At 50.7% G+C, this 15,446-nt stretch overlaps 1 protein-coding gene across 8 annotated transcripts in view; it reads left to right on the top strand.

Moving 5' to 3' along the window:
* The first annotated feature begins 1,127 nt into the window (after positions 1 to 1,127).
* The window catches only part of PLEKHA5 (pleckstrin homology domain containing A5), a 213,779-nt gene continuing 199,460 nt past the window's right edge, over positions 1,128 to 15,446 (top strand). For 5 of the 8 annotated variants that reach the window (XM_089689099.1, XM_089689101.1, XM_089689105.1 and 2 more), the window contains exons 1-3: positions 1,129 to 1,282; positions 6,234 to 6,310; positions 11,613 to 11,670. In XM_089689099.1, coding sequence (XP_089545225.1) covers positions 1,191 to 1,282; positions 6,234 to 6,310; positions 11,613 to 11,670 — 227 coding nt within the window. In that variant the 5' untranslated portion in view covers positions 1,129 to 1,190. Of the gene's footprint in view, positions 1,283 to 6,233; positions 6,311 to 11,612; positions 11,671 to 15,446 lie in introns of all 8 variants that reach the window. The other 3 variants (XM_089689103.1, XM_089689100.1, XM_089689104.1) reach the window with 1 other exon arrangement.

Below are 15,446 nucleotides of genomic sequence, written 5' to 3' on the forward strand. Positions count from 1 at the left end.
GACAGTCCAATAAAGCTTCCGAAGGTGGGGGGGGGCCTCCCCTCCTGCTGCTCGTAAAAGCAATCCAGTGGCTAGTTAGCCACTGGGATTGCTTTTATAAGAGAGCTGACCATCAGCTCTATAAAATGGCACTGTGATGATGCTTGCGGCTGCACTTGAGGTCCAGCGATATATGGGTACCTGGTGAAAAGAAAAGAAAGCTTAGAAAAGAAAACTAATGCAGATATCACATCTAAGAATTGGTAAGCTGCAATATAATCAAATGTTTCCATTTGGGTTTAACACTGCTTTAAACTGTTAACCAGGGGCGGACTGACAACTCATGGGGCCCCCGGGCAATAGGGGATCATGGGGCCCCTGTGTCCTTGCCCAAACTCAAAAAAGCCTATGAAAAAGGTACCAGGGGCATCTCACTGGGCCCCCTACTGACCCTGTGCCCTTGGGCAGTGCCCGAGTTTCCAAATGATCAGTCCGCCCCTGCTGTTAACACATTCATATGGCTCAAGCCAAAAGACTCTCTGATTTCTTCTGTCATGATTTCATTACTAGGGTGAATCCAACTCATGTCCTGTGACAACAGAATAGACAAGGCCTTAGGGGGCACAGACAGTAATAACACCCAGCAGAGGATCCTCCTCCAATCACTGAGAAGTGTGCTTTGTACCAGTCAGTGTCCCCATTGAAAAGATGAACCATCACTTCTGGTCCTGACAGGAAGTAAGGGAAAATTTCCCTGATGGAAAAACCAGAGTCTTCCTCCCCCACTCTGTTCCAAACCACAAATAATGTTTTGACCGGAGTTCTTCTTTAACATCCATTGTCCCTTAATCGGCTCCAATACGGCTTAACAGAGAAAGGTAGAGTCCCCCTTCAGCCGCTGGGCGGGGCTGAAGCTCCTGTCACGCCCTCCATGGGAAGACGTCTCCACCTATTCCCGTGTCTGGAGTATGAGGAGCGCAGTGAGCCGTGCGAAGTCATGTGACCCCTGCCCAGCCTGTAGGTTACTCAGGTGTTGATGGGCGGGGTTTCTCTACTGATGGGCGGGTTGTTTCTGTCTCTGACAGTGGGCGGGTATTGCACCTCTAGTGGTGGGCGGGATCTGGATTCTGCTCGTGTCCGCTTGGCGGCGGCCGCGGTGATTGGCGAGCGGCGACGCGCAGTGCCGGGGCGCGCGCTCCCGGGTGACAGACATGGCGGCGGATGGCAGCCCGGACTGGGTCAGCTCTCTGCCCTGGGCGTGGGGCTACGGCATCACCGCAGGAGGAAGGGTCTTCTTCATCAAGTAATTCTCCCTAATTATCGTCCGCTCTTCCCGGCTTTTCATCTCAGAGCGAGACACTGCACTGCGGGGCTTCCCGGCTGGGTCCCTCAGTGTCTCCCCCCCCTGCATCCGGCCTGCCACCGCATGTCCCCCCCCCCCCCCGTACACTGCACACTGTCACCTGTCTGCCCAACACACAGCGTACTGCCCCCCCCCTTACAATACACTGCACACTGTCACCTGTGCCCCCCCCCCCCCCATACACTACACACTGTCTGCCCAGCACACAGCGTACTGTCACCCATACACTGCAACCTCTGTTCATCCTATACAGTGCACACTGTCACCTGTGCCCCCCCCATACACTGTCTCCTGTGTCCCCCCCTATGCACTGCACACTGTCACTTGCGCCCCCCCTATGCACTGCACACTGTCACTTGCGCCCCCCATGCACTGCACGTTGTCACTTGTGCTCCCCCCATACACTGTCACCTGTGCCCCCCCCTATGCACTGCACACTGTCACCTGTGCCCCCCCCCTATGCACTGCACACTGTCACCTGTGCTCCCCCTATGCACTGTCACCTGTAACCCCCCCCCATACACTGCCACCTGTGCCCCCCCCCCCATACACTGCCACCTGTGCCCCCCCATACACTGTCTCCTGTGTCCCCCCCTATGCACTGCACACTGTCACTTGCGCCCCCCATGCACTGCACGTTGTCACTTGTGCTCCCCCCATACACTGTCACCTGTGCCCCCCCCTATGCACTGCACACTGTCACCTGTGCTCCCCCTATGCACTGTCACCTGTAACCCCCCCCATACACTGCCACCTGTGCCCCCCCCATACACTGCCACCTGTGCCCCCCCTATACACTGTCACCTTGCCCCCTCCCCCCCATACACTACACACTGTCTGCCCAACACACAGCGTAGTGTCACCCATACACTGCACACTGTCACCTATACCCCCCCCATACACTGCACTCTGTCACTTGTGCTCCCCCCATACACTGGCACCTGTGCCCCCCCATTCACTGCACACTGTCACCTGTGCCCCCCTATACACTTTCACCTGTGCCTCCCCATACACTGTCACCTGTGGCCCCCCACCCATACACTGCACACTGTCATCTGTGCCCCCCCAATGCACTGCACGCTGTCATCTGTGCCCCCCAATACAATGCGAGCTGTCATGATTCCCTCCCAAAACTCTGCACGCTGCCTCCTGTGCCCCCCAATACACTGTGCTGCCTCCTGTGCCCCCCAATAGACTGCGTGCTGTCACCTGGCCCCCCCAATAGACTGCATGTTGTATCCTGCGACCCCCAATACACTGCGTGCTGTCACCTGTGCCCCCCCAATACACTGTGCTGTCACCTGTGCCCCCCCCCAGTATACTGCACGCTGTCACCTGTGTCCCCCTCCCCCCGTATACTGCATGCTGTCACCTGTGCCCCCCCCCCCCAAAAAAAAAAATACACAGCACACTGCCCCCTGTGTCCACCCCTCAAATACACTGCACACCGTCCTCTGTGTCCCTCTTCCCCCCCACCACCATGCACTGCACACTGTCACCTGTGTCCCCCCCCCAATACAATACTCTGTATGCTGTCACCTGTGTCCCCCCTCCCCAATACACTGCACACTGTCACCAGTGTGTGTGTGTGTCCAAATGCACTGCAGACTGTCACCTGTGTCATCCCCCCCCCCCCCAATACTCTGCACACTGTGTCCTGTGTTCTACTTTATACTCTGCACACTGTCACCTGTGCCCCCCCCCCAATGAACTGCACACTATCACCGGTGTCTGCCAAATACTCTGCACACTGTCTTCCCCCCCAATACTCTGCACACTGTTACCTGTGTCCCCCCACCCCCAATGCACTACACACTGTCACCTGTGTCACCCCCCCCCCAGTACTCTGCACACTGTCAACTGTGTTCTCCTCTGTACTCTGCACACTGTCTCCTTTGTCTCCCCCCCAATGCACTGCACACTTTCACCTTTGTCTCCCCCCCCCCCCCGCAAATGCACTGCACAGTGTCACCTGACTCCCCCCAATACTCTGCACACTGTCACCTGTGCCCCCAATACACTGCATGCTGTCTCTTTTGCCCCCCAATACACTATCACCTGTGCCCCACCCCCATACACTGTCACCTGTGGCCCCCTCCAATACACTGCACGCTGTCACCTGTGTCTCCCCTCCAATACAATACACTGCGTGCTTTCTCCTGTGCCCCCCAATACACTGCGTGCTGTCTCCTGTGCCTCCCCCCAATACACTGCGTGCTGTCTCCTGCGACCCCCAATACACTGCGTGCTGTCACCTGTGCCCCCCCCAGTACACTGTGTGCTGTCACGCAGTGTAGTGAGCCCCCCCAATAGACTTCACATTGTCACCTGTTTCTCCCACAATACACTGCACGCTGTCACCTGTATCCCCCCCCCCAGTATACTGCACGCTGTTATCTGTGTTCTCTTCCGTGCTCTGCACACTGTCACCTGTGTCCCCCCCAAATGCACTGCACACTGTCACCTGTGTCCCCCCAAATGCACTGCACACTGTCACCTGTGTCCCCCCAATGCACTGCACACTGTCAGCTGTGCCCCCCAATACACTGTTATCTGTGTTCTCCATACTATGCACACTGTCACTTGTGTCCCCCCATATACACTGTCACCTGTGTCCTCATCCAGGACACTGCACACTGTCACCTTTGCACCCCCAATACACTGCACACTGTCACCTCTGCTTCTCTCGACATCTGTACACTATCACCTTTGCCCCCCCTCCCATACATTTCCCACTATCACCTTTGTCCCCCCCCCCCAGTACATTGCACACTGTCACCTTTGTCCCCTCCCATTATTACACTACACACTGTCACCTGCCCCCCCTCATGCACTGCACACTGTCACCTGTCCCCCCAATACATTGTCACTTATGTCCCCCCATACACTGCACATGTCAGCTGTGGGCGCCCCCCCCCCCCATGCACTGTCACCTGTGTCCCCCCCCCCCCCATACATTGAACACTGTCACCTGTGTTCCCCCCCCCCCCATACATTGAACACTGTCACCTGTCTCCCATCCAATAGACATCACACTGTCACCTGGGCCTTCCATTACGACCACACACTGTCACCTTTGCCCCCCAATACTCAGCACACCGTTCCCTTTGCCTCCCCCCTCCATATACACTACACACTGTCACCTTTACCTCCCCCAATTATACGCTACACACTGTCACCTGTCCCCCCCCCAATACACTTTATAATGTCACCTGTGTGCTCCCCAATATACTGCACACTGTCACCTGTGTTCCTCCTCCTCCAAATACACAGCACACTGTCACATGTGTCTCCCCTCATACTCTGCACACTGTCACCTGTGCCCCCCCCCCCCCCCAAATACACTGCACACTGTCATCTGCCCCCTCCCCCCCATCCTCTCCATACACTGCACACCGTCACCTGTGTCCCTCCAATACATTGTCGCCTATGTCCCCCCCCCCCCATACTTTGCACACTGTGACCTGTGCCCCCCATGCACTGCAGATGGTGACATGTGCCCCCCATGCACTGCACACTGTGACCTGTGTCCCTCATGCCCTGCACACTGTCACCTGTCCCTGTCCCCTCATACAGTGCATACTATCACCAGTGACCTCCCCCCCGCCCGCAAACACTGCATACTGTCACCTGTTTCCCCCCCCAATACACTGCACACTGTCACCTGTCCCCGTCCCCCCATACAGTGCATACTATCACCGGTGACCTCCCCCCGCAAACAGTGCACACTGTCACCTGTTTCCCCCCCAATACACTGCACACTGTCACCTGTCCCCGTCCCCCCATACAGTGCATACTATCACCGGTGACCTCCCCCCCGCAAACAGTGCACACTGTCACCTGTTTCCCCCCCAATACACTGCACACTGTCACCTGTCCCCGTCCCCCCATACAGTGCATACTATCACCGGTGAACTCCCCTCCCATACACTGCACACTGTCACCTGTGTTTCCCCCCCAATACACTGCACACTGTCACCTGCGTACACCCCCCAATACATTGCACACTGTCACCTGTGTAACCCCCCCCCCCCCATACATTGCATACTGTCACCTGTGTCCCTCCCCCCTAATACTCTGCACACTGTCATCTGTGTCACCTCCTCATGCTCTGCACACTGTCACCTGTGTCTCCCCCAATACATTGTCGCCTATGTCCCCCTCAATACACTGTACACTGTCATCTGTCCCTCACCCCCCATATGCTGCACACTGTCACCTGTGCCCCCCTCCCCCCCCCATACTCTGCACACTGTCACTTGTGCTCCCCCTCCCCCATACGCTGCACACTGTCACCTGTGTCCCCCCAAATGCTGCACCTGCATACAGTCAATTGTCTCTCCCTTAACTTCAAACAGTTACCTATGTCCCCCCCCCCCCTTCCCTCCACCCCGTATTTCACACTGTCACCTCTGTCCCTCCCTCCTCCTGTTACCTGTGTGCACCTCCTCATTTCCCACAGTGTCACCTGTGTCCCCATATTACCCCACACACTGTCACCTCTGCCCATCACTTGTGCTGCCCAACTCCCCCCTTCCACTCCACACAGTTGGGTTTATATACTGAATCTGGTTCACTCAGAATCTCATGTGCACTTCTGCATGGAAACCAATCATCTTACGGGTTTTTTTTTATTGCTAAAGCTTAATTGAACAATCTGAGGTTAGAAGCTGATTGGCTACCATGCACGGGTGAACCAGCTTTAGTAAATAAACCCCACTGTCTCCCACCCCCCCCATCACACTGAAATCTCTCACTTGCTCGTTCCTTCTTAAAACTGCTCATGGTCATTTGTGTGTCTTCCTCCCACCACTCCTCACTTGTGTCACCTCTTTGTTCCTTGTCCCTCATCTTTATGTCCTTTCTCACATCTTCTGTCTCTCATCTGCAGTGAGGAGGCCAAGAGCACTACCTGGCTGCACCCTGTCACCGGAGAGACCATCCTGACCGGACATCGCCGCACCCCTGGTGAGTCTCTATACTATGTGTGTCATACATACTGTCTGTATATATCCTGCCTGGTATATTGGACCCTCATCCATGGAACACCAGGTGAGTCTGGCACTAGGTATACTGTGTGGGCTCGCAGGCTGGCATATCCCCCAAAGATGGATAGAGGTGACCTTTTGGCTCCAGGAATTGATCAGAATTTGTTCACACGGACTGTTAAGAACTGAAAAACTAGTCTTTCCATTGTGTGAAAATCATTCTCCTGGAGTTCTAGGGGGTGCACTCTGGACTGTCAGGATTGCACATTACAATTTCCTGGAACTGTGCTGTCAGTTGTTCACAATGGAACTAGAAAGTGGCAGTTTATCATGGGACTCCAGGGAGTGGGGAAATGCAACTTAATTACCGCTGGACTGACAAAATAAATGTAACTGGACTCCGGGAACTGGAGAAATACAGCACACTTACCTCTGGATTTGCAGCATCATTTCACTGAACATCAGGAGCTTGGAAAGACAACATACCTACCTCTGGACTGGCAAAATTCATGTAACTGGACTCCAGAGACTGGAGAAATACAGCACACCTACCTCTGGATTGGCAGAATCATTTCACCAGACTCCAGGAGCTTGGAAAGACAACATACCTACCTCTGGACTGGCAAATAATACAGGACATAACCCTGCATTGCACAGTTAGCAGTCCCTGGTTAGAATTCAAACTGGATGCTACCACAATACATATACCACCAGACAATGGAAATCAGGCAATGCATTTTCCAACAGGCACCAGGGATATACTTTTCTGTTCATGTCGAGAATTGAGTGTAATTTCTACGAAATACCAGGGATAGGGCTCTGTAACCCCACCCCCCCCCCACTGGGCACCAGGGGCTATGCAGTGTACCCTCTACCAGGGACCATCTTACCCTTCCTTGGGAACCAGGAACTGGGCAATGTACCTTCCATGGGACACTACAGGCTGTGCAGCATGGCCTTCCCCAGGAATCTGGGACTAGGGGGGTACCAGGGACAAGTCAGCATACCCACCACTGGGGTCTGGGTGGCATACTCTTTATGGGGCACTAGGGCCTGGGCAGCGTACCTCTTATGGAGCGCCTGGACAGTGTAACGTTTTTGGGGCACTGGGACCTGGGCAGCGTAGCCTCTACGGGGCACTGGGACCTGGGCAGCGTAGCCTCTACGGGGCACTGGGACCTGGGCAGCGTAGCCTCTACGGGGCACTGGGACCTGGGCAGCGTAGCCTCTACGGGACACTGGGACCTGGGCAGCGTAGCCTCTACGGGGCACTGGGACCTGGGCAGCGTAGCCTCTACGGGGCACTGGGACCTGGGCAGTGTAGCCTTTGAGGCACTAGGGCCTGGGCAGCGTAGCGTCTATGGGGCACTGGGGCCTGGGCAGCGTAGCCTCTTTGAGGCACTGGGGCCTGGGCAGCGTAGCCTCTTTGAGGCACTGGGGCCTGGGCAGCGTAGCCTCTATGGAGCACTGGGGCCTGGGCAGCGTAGCCTCTATGGAGCACCGGGGCCTGGGCAGCGTAGCCTCTATGGGGCACCGGGGCCTGGGCAGCATTGCCTCTATGGGGCACCGGGGCCTGGGCAGCATTGCCTCTATGAGGGACCTGGGCAGCATTGCCTCTATGAGGGACCTGGGCAGCGTAGCCTCTATGAGGGGCCTGGGCTGCGTAGCCTCTATGAGGGGCCTGGGCTGCGTAGCCTCTATGAGGCGCCTGGGCAGCGTAGCCTCTATGAGGCACAGGGGCCTGGGCAGCGTAGCCTCTATGAGGCACAGGGGCCTGGGCAGCGTAGCCTCTATGGGGCACCGGGACGTGGGCAGCGTAACCTTTATGGGGCATGGAGGGCCGGGCAACGTACCCTCATGAAGCACCAGGGACGAGGCAGCATAGCTTCCATGGGGCACAAATGAATGGGCAGTGCACCCTCCATTGGGCACCAAGTATCAGGTAGTGTACCTTTCACCTGGGATTTTTCAATATAGTCCCCATTGGGCTCCAGGGACTGGTCAGAGTACCCTCTACTGGGCACAAGGGACCAGGCATCGTATAGACTGGGCAGCGTAGCCTTCATGCGGCACCAGGGACTGGGCAGCATACACTTTACAGGAGCACCAGGAAGAGTACCAGATATGGGGAATTAGTGACCCGGGCTACGTGGCCTCCACCTGGGCACCACTGACTTGGCCACGTGGTCTCCCCTAGCACTGGACTTTATTTTATTATCCATTGAGAGTTTGGGCTAGTGGGTGCGGAATGGTTCCAACGATGATGGAACAGGTCACACTCGACTGTATGTGTCCTTTGATGTGTTTGAAGCTGATATGCATAAAATACTACAGAATAGAGTTTTTCATGTTAGTTCGTATACGATTTAGGAGCATTAATTCGTGAGAGTCCTGGGGTCAGAGTACACAGGCTAGGGGTGTGTGTGTGTGTGTGTGTGTGTGCGTGCGTGCGTGCGTGCGTGCGTGCGTGCGTGCGCGTGCGTGCTCTCTCTCTCAGTGTAGGGGTTTAAGAGGTGTGTGGTACTTGGGGTAGGTCATGGTGTGTGTTCATTGTTAGGAGTGCTGGGGTTGGTGTGTGGTACTTGGGGTCAGAGTACTCAGGTCATGGGGTGTCCTTGGTGTAGGGGTGCTATGGTTTGAATACACAATGTAGATCATGCTGAATGTTAAATTTAGGGCAGGCAGGGGTGCACTATGCAAAGTAGGTCATGGTTTTTTGTGCGCATTGTGGGGGTGCCGGGGTTCTAGCACACACAGTGTAGGTTATGCAGTGCGGAGGTTGGAGTACACATGGTAGGTCGTTCTTTGTGCTCAGTGTGAGGGTTCCAGGGTCGGAGTGCCCCGTGTATGTCATGGTGTGCGCTCCATATTGGGGTTGGAGTATGCAGTGTAGGTCCAGGTGTGCGCTTAGTGTGGGGGTGCTGAGGCTTGAGTATGCGATCTTGGTGTGTGCTCAGTTTCGGGCTGCTGGGGTAGGGATACATAGGGTAGGTCATGTTGTGTGCTCATTGTGGGGGTCTCAGAGTATGCAGTGTGTGTGTGTGTGGCTTATTTATCACGAGTTTCAGTATATTGAATGCAGGACGTGGGGACCTGCAGGGATCAGCACAGACGTTGTATGAATACTCAGCGTGTGTCAGCAGGTAGAGGAATGTTATAGAAGTAAAAAAGAGAGATTTTCCTCCCTGAATTGGAGATTATAAAGAATACTCTGAGATAATTCTGAAGAATTAGTGTCAGTTGAAGTACAGCAGTGACCGCGCTTTGCCCCAGCAAACGCAGATAATAGTGTAAATATTTACAGTGCGTTCAGGAGCTGTGCCTTTAATGTCGACCATGTAAGGAAGCGCAGGCGGTGTGAGGTGCCTGGTGCTGGCGGGTGGCCAGCCACTGATTGGTGATGAGTTAGGAGGTGACACCCTGCCCTCACATTATACTGTCACTGTGATCTTCACTGCCTGATGAGACGTCCTGCCAGTCTCAGCATTACAGTTTATCCAAACTGTCTGCAGCAAGTCATAATTGGCCCTCATTCCACTCCCTAATAACTCTTTGGACAGCGCTCAGTGTAGACGCAGATGGCTCGCCTGATGTGTGCCGCCTGTGTTTACTGCTTATCCTCTCTGTAAATATGGCGGCATAGGAGAGTCTGCATAAAGTGCGCGCTCTGGCGCTGAGTTGAGTGAATTGACATGTATAGATTGACTGTATTATCTTTTTCTATCCAGAATGTATCTGTAAGGTTCATAATTTAACAGTTTTATTGGTTGCCGTGTATGTGCACTCACAGATCTCCTATATGTGTAAATAAAAATGTCCTTTGCAGTCACCCCAAAACTGACTAATAGAGACCTCACAAGGGAAACAGTATATGCAGTGATGCCTGGCCGCTGTCTTTCCTGTCAATTGAATCAAGAAAATTTGTAAGAACATAGTAAGTGTGTTCTGTAAAATGTGAAGAAATCAGATATGAAAGTGTAGAATATGTCCTGTGTTTCTGTGGCACTTATTGACACATGGGATGCAGCTGGGTTTGAACAGAACTGACAATGTTTTATGATGTGAACATTGATACTCTAGGACAGAGAACCCCAAACTTCCTAAACGGTGGAGCAGTTTACTGTCCTGCAGACTTTAGAGGGGCCGGATTGTGGCCAGTGGCAGTGGAACATATCCTGGATTCATTATAAATAAGCAATGCCTTTGTGGTCAATGGGAGTGTAGGCATTACATAGCACTTGTGGTCAGTGGGAATAGTGCCTCATCACTAATATCGGGTTGGATGAATAGTGCCCCATCGTTGGTATCAATGGCAGGAATTATGTCCCACTCTTGGGGTCAGGGGGAAGAATAGTGTCCCTGGGCCAGGGAAAGGCTACCAAAGGTAGTTTTGAGATCACTGCTCTAGGAGGTTGTAAACTATAATTATTGCTCAATATGATGAAAGTCTGCTGTGTTGATTGCAATAATTTCCCAACATGCTGGGCAGTATCTCTAGTCATTTACTGATTATTAAATAAAAAAAAAAAATCTGAGCGTCGGTTCACATATGTGAATTGGATGCGTTTTGAACCCCATCCGATTCGCATGACATGTGAACCAAACCAGCTTTCTATGGATATGTGCAGGCCGACAGCACTGCATTTTTAAAGAGAGTGGGGTACGTTTTTCATCCCAGTTCAAGTGCGATTTCAAGTTTCATACACTTTAAAAATTCGCACCTGAATTGCTGAACGAAACTGCAACAAACTCCTTTGAAAAATCGCACTGAAACCGACTCCACACACATGTGAAGCTGGTAAGAGCAGTTCCCATATCCACTGTGCGACCCATCTGCAAAGTGTGTCTTTATGTATGCCATTCCTAAACTGGAGGGTTTACGGCTCTGCCTCATCTGTTGGGCTTATTGCACACGGCACTGATGCTTGAGCATCTGCTTTTTTGGACCTAATTTCAGGTGTTTGTTTTGTGTGGATTCATGTGCATATGCCCGTACAATATATACTTAAGGAAATGCGTGAACATGGCTTAGTTACTGATCAAAAATGCAGATATCAATTTTTTTTAAATTTTTTTTACTGAGGAATATGTGGCACTAGTTTACGTGCCTGTGTGTAAAGGCACATTGTAAATAATAGGCTATATTTTACCTCCATTAAGAAAATGCTCTACTAAGATTTTTCAAGCTGCAGTGTGCAAGAGGCCTTATGCCTGTGTGCCCCTTCCACCCTGCCTGTACTGGATACTGGTAATATAAACCTGTGATTTGTCTTCTCTTGCAGATTTGCCCACGGGATGGGAAGAGGCGTACACCTTCGAAGGGGCCCGATACTACATCAAGTAAGTGATGATAAAGGGTCCCTGTCCTTTTCTGCCTCAGTCATTGTCTCTAATGGCGGAACAAGTTAGTGTCATACATGTGATGAAAGGTCACTGCTGTCAGACAGGTTTGTGTTGTGTTTATGGTACACATAGTGAATTGTGCTTGGCTTGGATGGTCCAGTCTTTATTATGGGCAGGGTAGAGGTTGTGTTTGCAGGTTTCATGTCCCCAGTCTGTGATGTCCCTGTGTGTAGAGATAGCTATAAATCACAGGAAGGGCCCTCTGCTTCCCATAGTCAGATGTTTTCATTTACTGTTCCACCTTCACCCTAGGTTCACATCTGTGCGGGTAGTGCCGCTGCGGATCCGTATGAAAATCCATGCAGCAGCACCACTCGCACAGAGGAATGCGAATTTGTTCTAATGGCATGCTGCCCGCACTGGAAAACACAACCGTACTGAGAACCGAGGTTCCCGTGTGGGCTGCGTTTTCCAAAGAAGTGCAGGGACGTTTTCCCTGCGTGTCACGGGCACGGGAGTCCATTCAAATGAATGGGCTCTCATGCCCGTGCAAAACATGACCCGCACAGCCATATATATGTGAACCGGGGGTGACTGGAACATAATACTGGAATCTGGATGTCGTGGGTATCAAACCCATCCCTTGCGTTTCATCATATTTTGCAGTGAGCAGTCATATCAGTGAGGTATTGCAGAGAATTTTGATGCTATGACAGATATAGTAACCAAAAGAAACGGATCAGTCTAAAGAATGTGATTAGGTGCTATGGTCTATTGCACTTGTTTATCTTTGCTTTCACACATTTTTAGAGTAACCATATATATTGTATTGTCTGTACATGCAGATGTTGGCGTAGTGTCCGTTTATGAACCAGTGTTATTCGTTGGCACAACGGTGTTGTGGTTCATGTTCCAGTTCTCCTAAAAGTGGTATCTCAGTTATAGGTAGAATTTATAGGGCTGAGTCAACTCCCTAGCCCCCATAGCCTTTCATATGTCTTGGAGACTCCAGCTGTGATATCTTTCTGCCAAAGCTCATAGCCCCATCCACCTCAGGGCATTCTTATGCAGGCCATACATGGCTCGAATTCCCAATGATTTTTCATCCGAAAATGGGAGACGTCGTTCGCTCAGTAATCCGATGGTGCCATCATTGATTTCAAAAATCGGCCAACTAAGTCTAAACGGCCTATGCCTATATTCTTTTCGGAAAAACGATCATAGGATTTGACCATCATTGAGTCGAAAATCGGTAGTTTTTCACAAATTTTCAAACATGCCCGATCACCGAAAAGGGGAGGAACCACAAAAATCGGCCGGTGCCATTGACCCACTAACAGAGCGTAAATCGGCCGATTATTCTTAGGTCCATTTTTCAGACAAAAAATCTGTCGATTTTCGATGCATGTTCTGCATTCTTCGTAATTTTAAAGTAAATTAAATACTAAACAGGGATGCTTGTAATGGCCACAGCATGTAAACACACCTGGGAACCTGAATCAGAGGTCTCATCCCCAAGATATATAAAATAACTGATAGGTGGAGTGACTCAACAGCATCCACCATCCTCTGAGATATCCGCTTTGGGTGGAGGGACCCTTAACAAGTACAGTATGTCAGTTCACCTTTCCAGTGGTGTTGCCTCTTATATACAGGGCTCCCTAATAGTGCTGAGATTGTGTGAATGGTATGGTCCGCAGCTTTCGCCGCACTTTAGTTGTTATGCATGTGGAGTGTAGCAGTTTTCTTTTCTTGCAAACTCCACCCTGAATCTTGAATCTTCAGAATTGGAAGTAGCCTGCCCCAGCCATGTGGAGAACTTCAGTGATCTCCAGTCATGTCAGAGCGGACTGAGATTGACTGCTGTTCATATAATACATGCATTGAAATGTGACACTGAATGATGGAACCGCTACTCTGTGGTTGCTGTATTTGTTGTCTTGAACACATTGTCAGTTTGGCAGATTCAACTTTGGAGGGGATGAGGTTTAGTGGCAGCAAAATGTTTCTGTGAAGCTGAACGCTCACTGATTAGGGGTAGGTGGAATGCTTACCAGTTGGTGATATGTGATACGCTCCACAATGGGTTGAATATGGTACATTAAAGCTGAATTCTAGGTATGGATATTTTGCATAGTTACATTGGCTTAGGCCAGTGTTTCTCAACTCCAGTCCTCATTGACCCCCAACAGGTCATGTTTTCAGGATTTCCATTATTTTGCACAGGTGATTTGATCAGTTTCACTGCCTTAGTAATTACCACAGCTGTTTCATCTGAGGGAAATCCTGAAAACATGACCTGTTGGGGGTCCATGAGGACTGGAGTTGAGAAACACTGGCTTAGGCCAATGTAAACTTGCATATTCCATACCTGGCTGATCCCTGTGGAAGTGGAATCACTGTAATAGCTGCCACTACTACAGTGATCCATGCAATCTTTGCATTCATTGAGGAATGGGACTCAGAAGATAACGAGGATCACTATATGGTTGTCTTTGCTGGACTAATGTAACTATGCAAAAATATCCTTGCCTGGAATTTGGCTTTAAAAATTGTTGGTGCATGATCTACTAATGATTGGGAGTACAAGGTATGCTCGCCGGTTCGCGGTATGTGGTATACCCAAAGGTTAGGAGATTGGTGGTACTTGGCAAAGTCACAGATTCTGTTGGTTCTGTAGGTATAAATGATTTCCTCCATTTCTTAAGGTTATGTGTGATGTCTATGAAGTGACCTCTTATAATATTTGATATTGTATTCTGTATGATCCGTGTTCTGTATGATCTGTTCTTTGCACTGTACTAAAATCCCTGATTTCCATGTACTGTTATAAAATGACATGGAAACTGTGTGGAGTGCAGGAATTGCCTGACTTTTCCACCTGAACCAGTCTCCCAGTATGTATGAATAATTTCTGGTGAGTTGTCTGTGTGATCATATTGCCAGGAAAGAATGAATAAGGCATTTGCATCTGGTAAGGGAGAGGTGTTTGGGTACTGCAATGAATAAATGATGGATTAATATGTGGAGAGGAAGAGGTGTCACAAGTACCAGAATGAATGAGGGATTTGTATCTAGAAAAAGAGGTGTTGCAGAGTAATGGACCAATTGAGGGATTTGTATTGAAATAGATGTGGTGTCACAGGTCCTGGAATGAATGAATGAGGGATCTGTATCTGAAGAGGGATTTATATCTGGAAAGGAAAAGGTGTCGCAGGTACTGGAATGAATGATGGGTTTGTATCTGAAGAGGGGGAGGCCTCATGGGTACTGGAATGAATGAGGGTTTTGAATCTGGAAAGGAAGAGGTGTCGCAGGTCCTAGAATGAATGAATGCGTTATCTGTATCTGGAGAGGAAGAGGTGTCTCAGGTACTGAAATGAATGATGGATTTGTATCTGAAGAGGGAGAGGTCTTATGGGTACTGGAATGAATGAGGGATTTGTATCTGGAAAGAAAGAGGTATAGCAGGTCCTGGAATGAATGAATGAGGTACCTATAGCTGGAAAGGAAAAGGTGTAGCAGTTCCTGGAATGAATCAATGATGGGTTTGTATATGAAGAGGGCTCATGGGTTCTGGAATGAATTAGGGATTTGTATCTTTAAAGGAAATGGAGTGGTATTGAAGTGAGGAATTGTATTTGGAGAGTGAGAAGTGCTGAGGGTCCTGAAATGAATGAGGGATTATCATTTTAAGAGGGAGAGGTGTTGGGGTACTGGAAATAATTGGGGATTTGTTGTTTGGGAGGTGTCGGGGATGCTGAAAGGGTGGA

Source organism: Staurois parvus, unplaced genomic scaffold, assembly GCF_062004578.1.
Source record: "Staurois parvus isolate SC_StPar_1 unplaced genomic scaffold, SC_StPar_1.0 ptg000469l, whole genome shotgun sequence".
NCBI lineage: Eukaryota > Metazoa > Chordata > Amphibia > Anura > Ranidae > Staurois > Staurois parvus.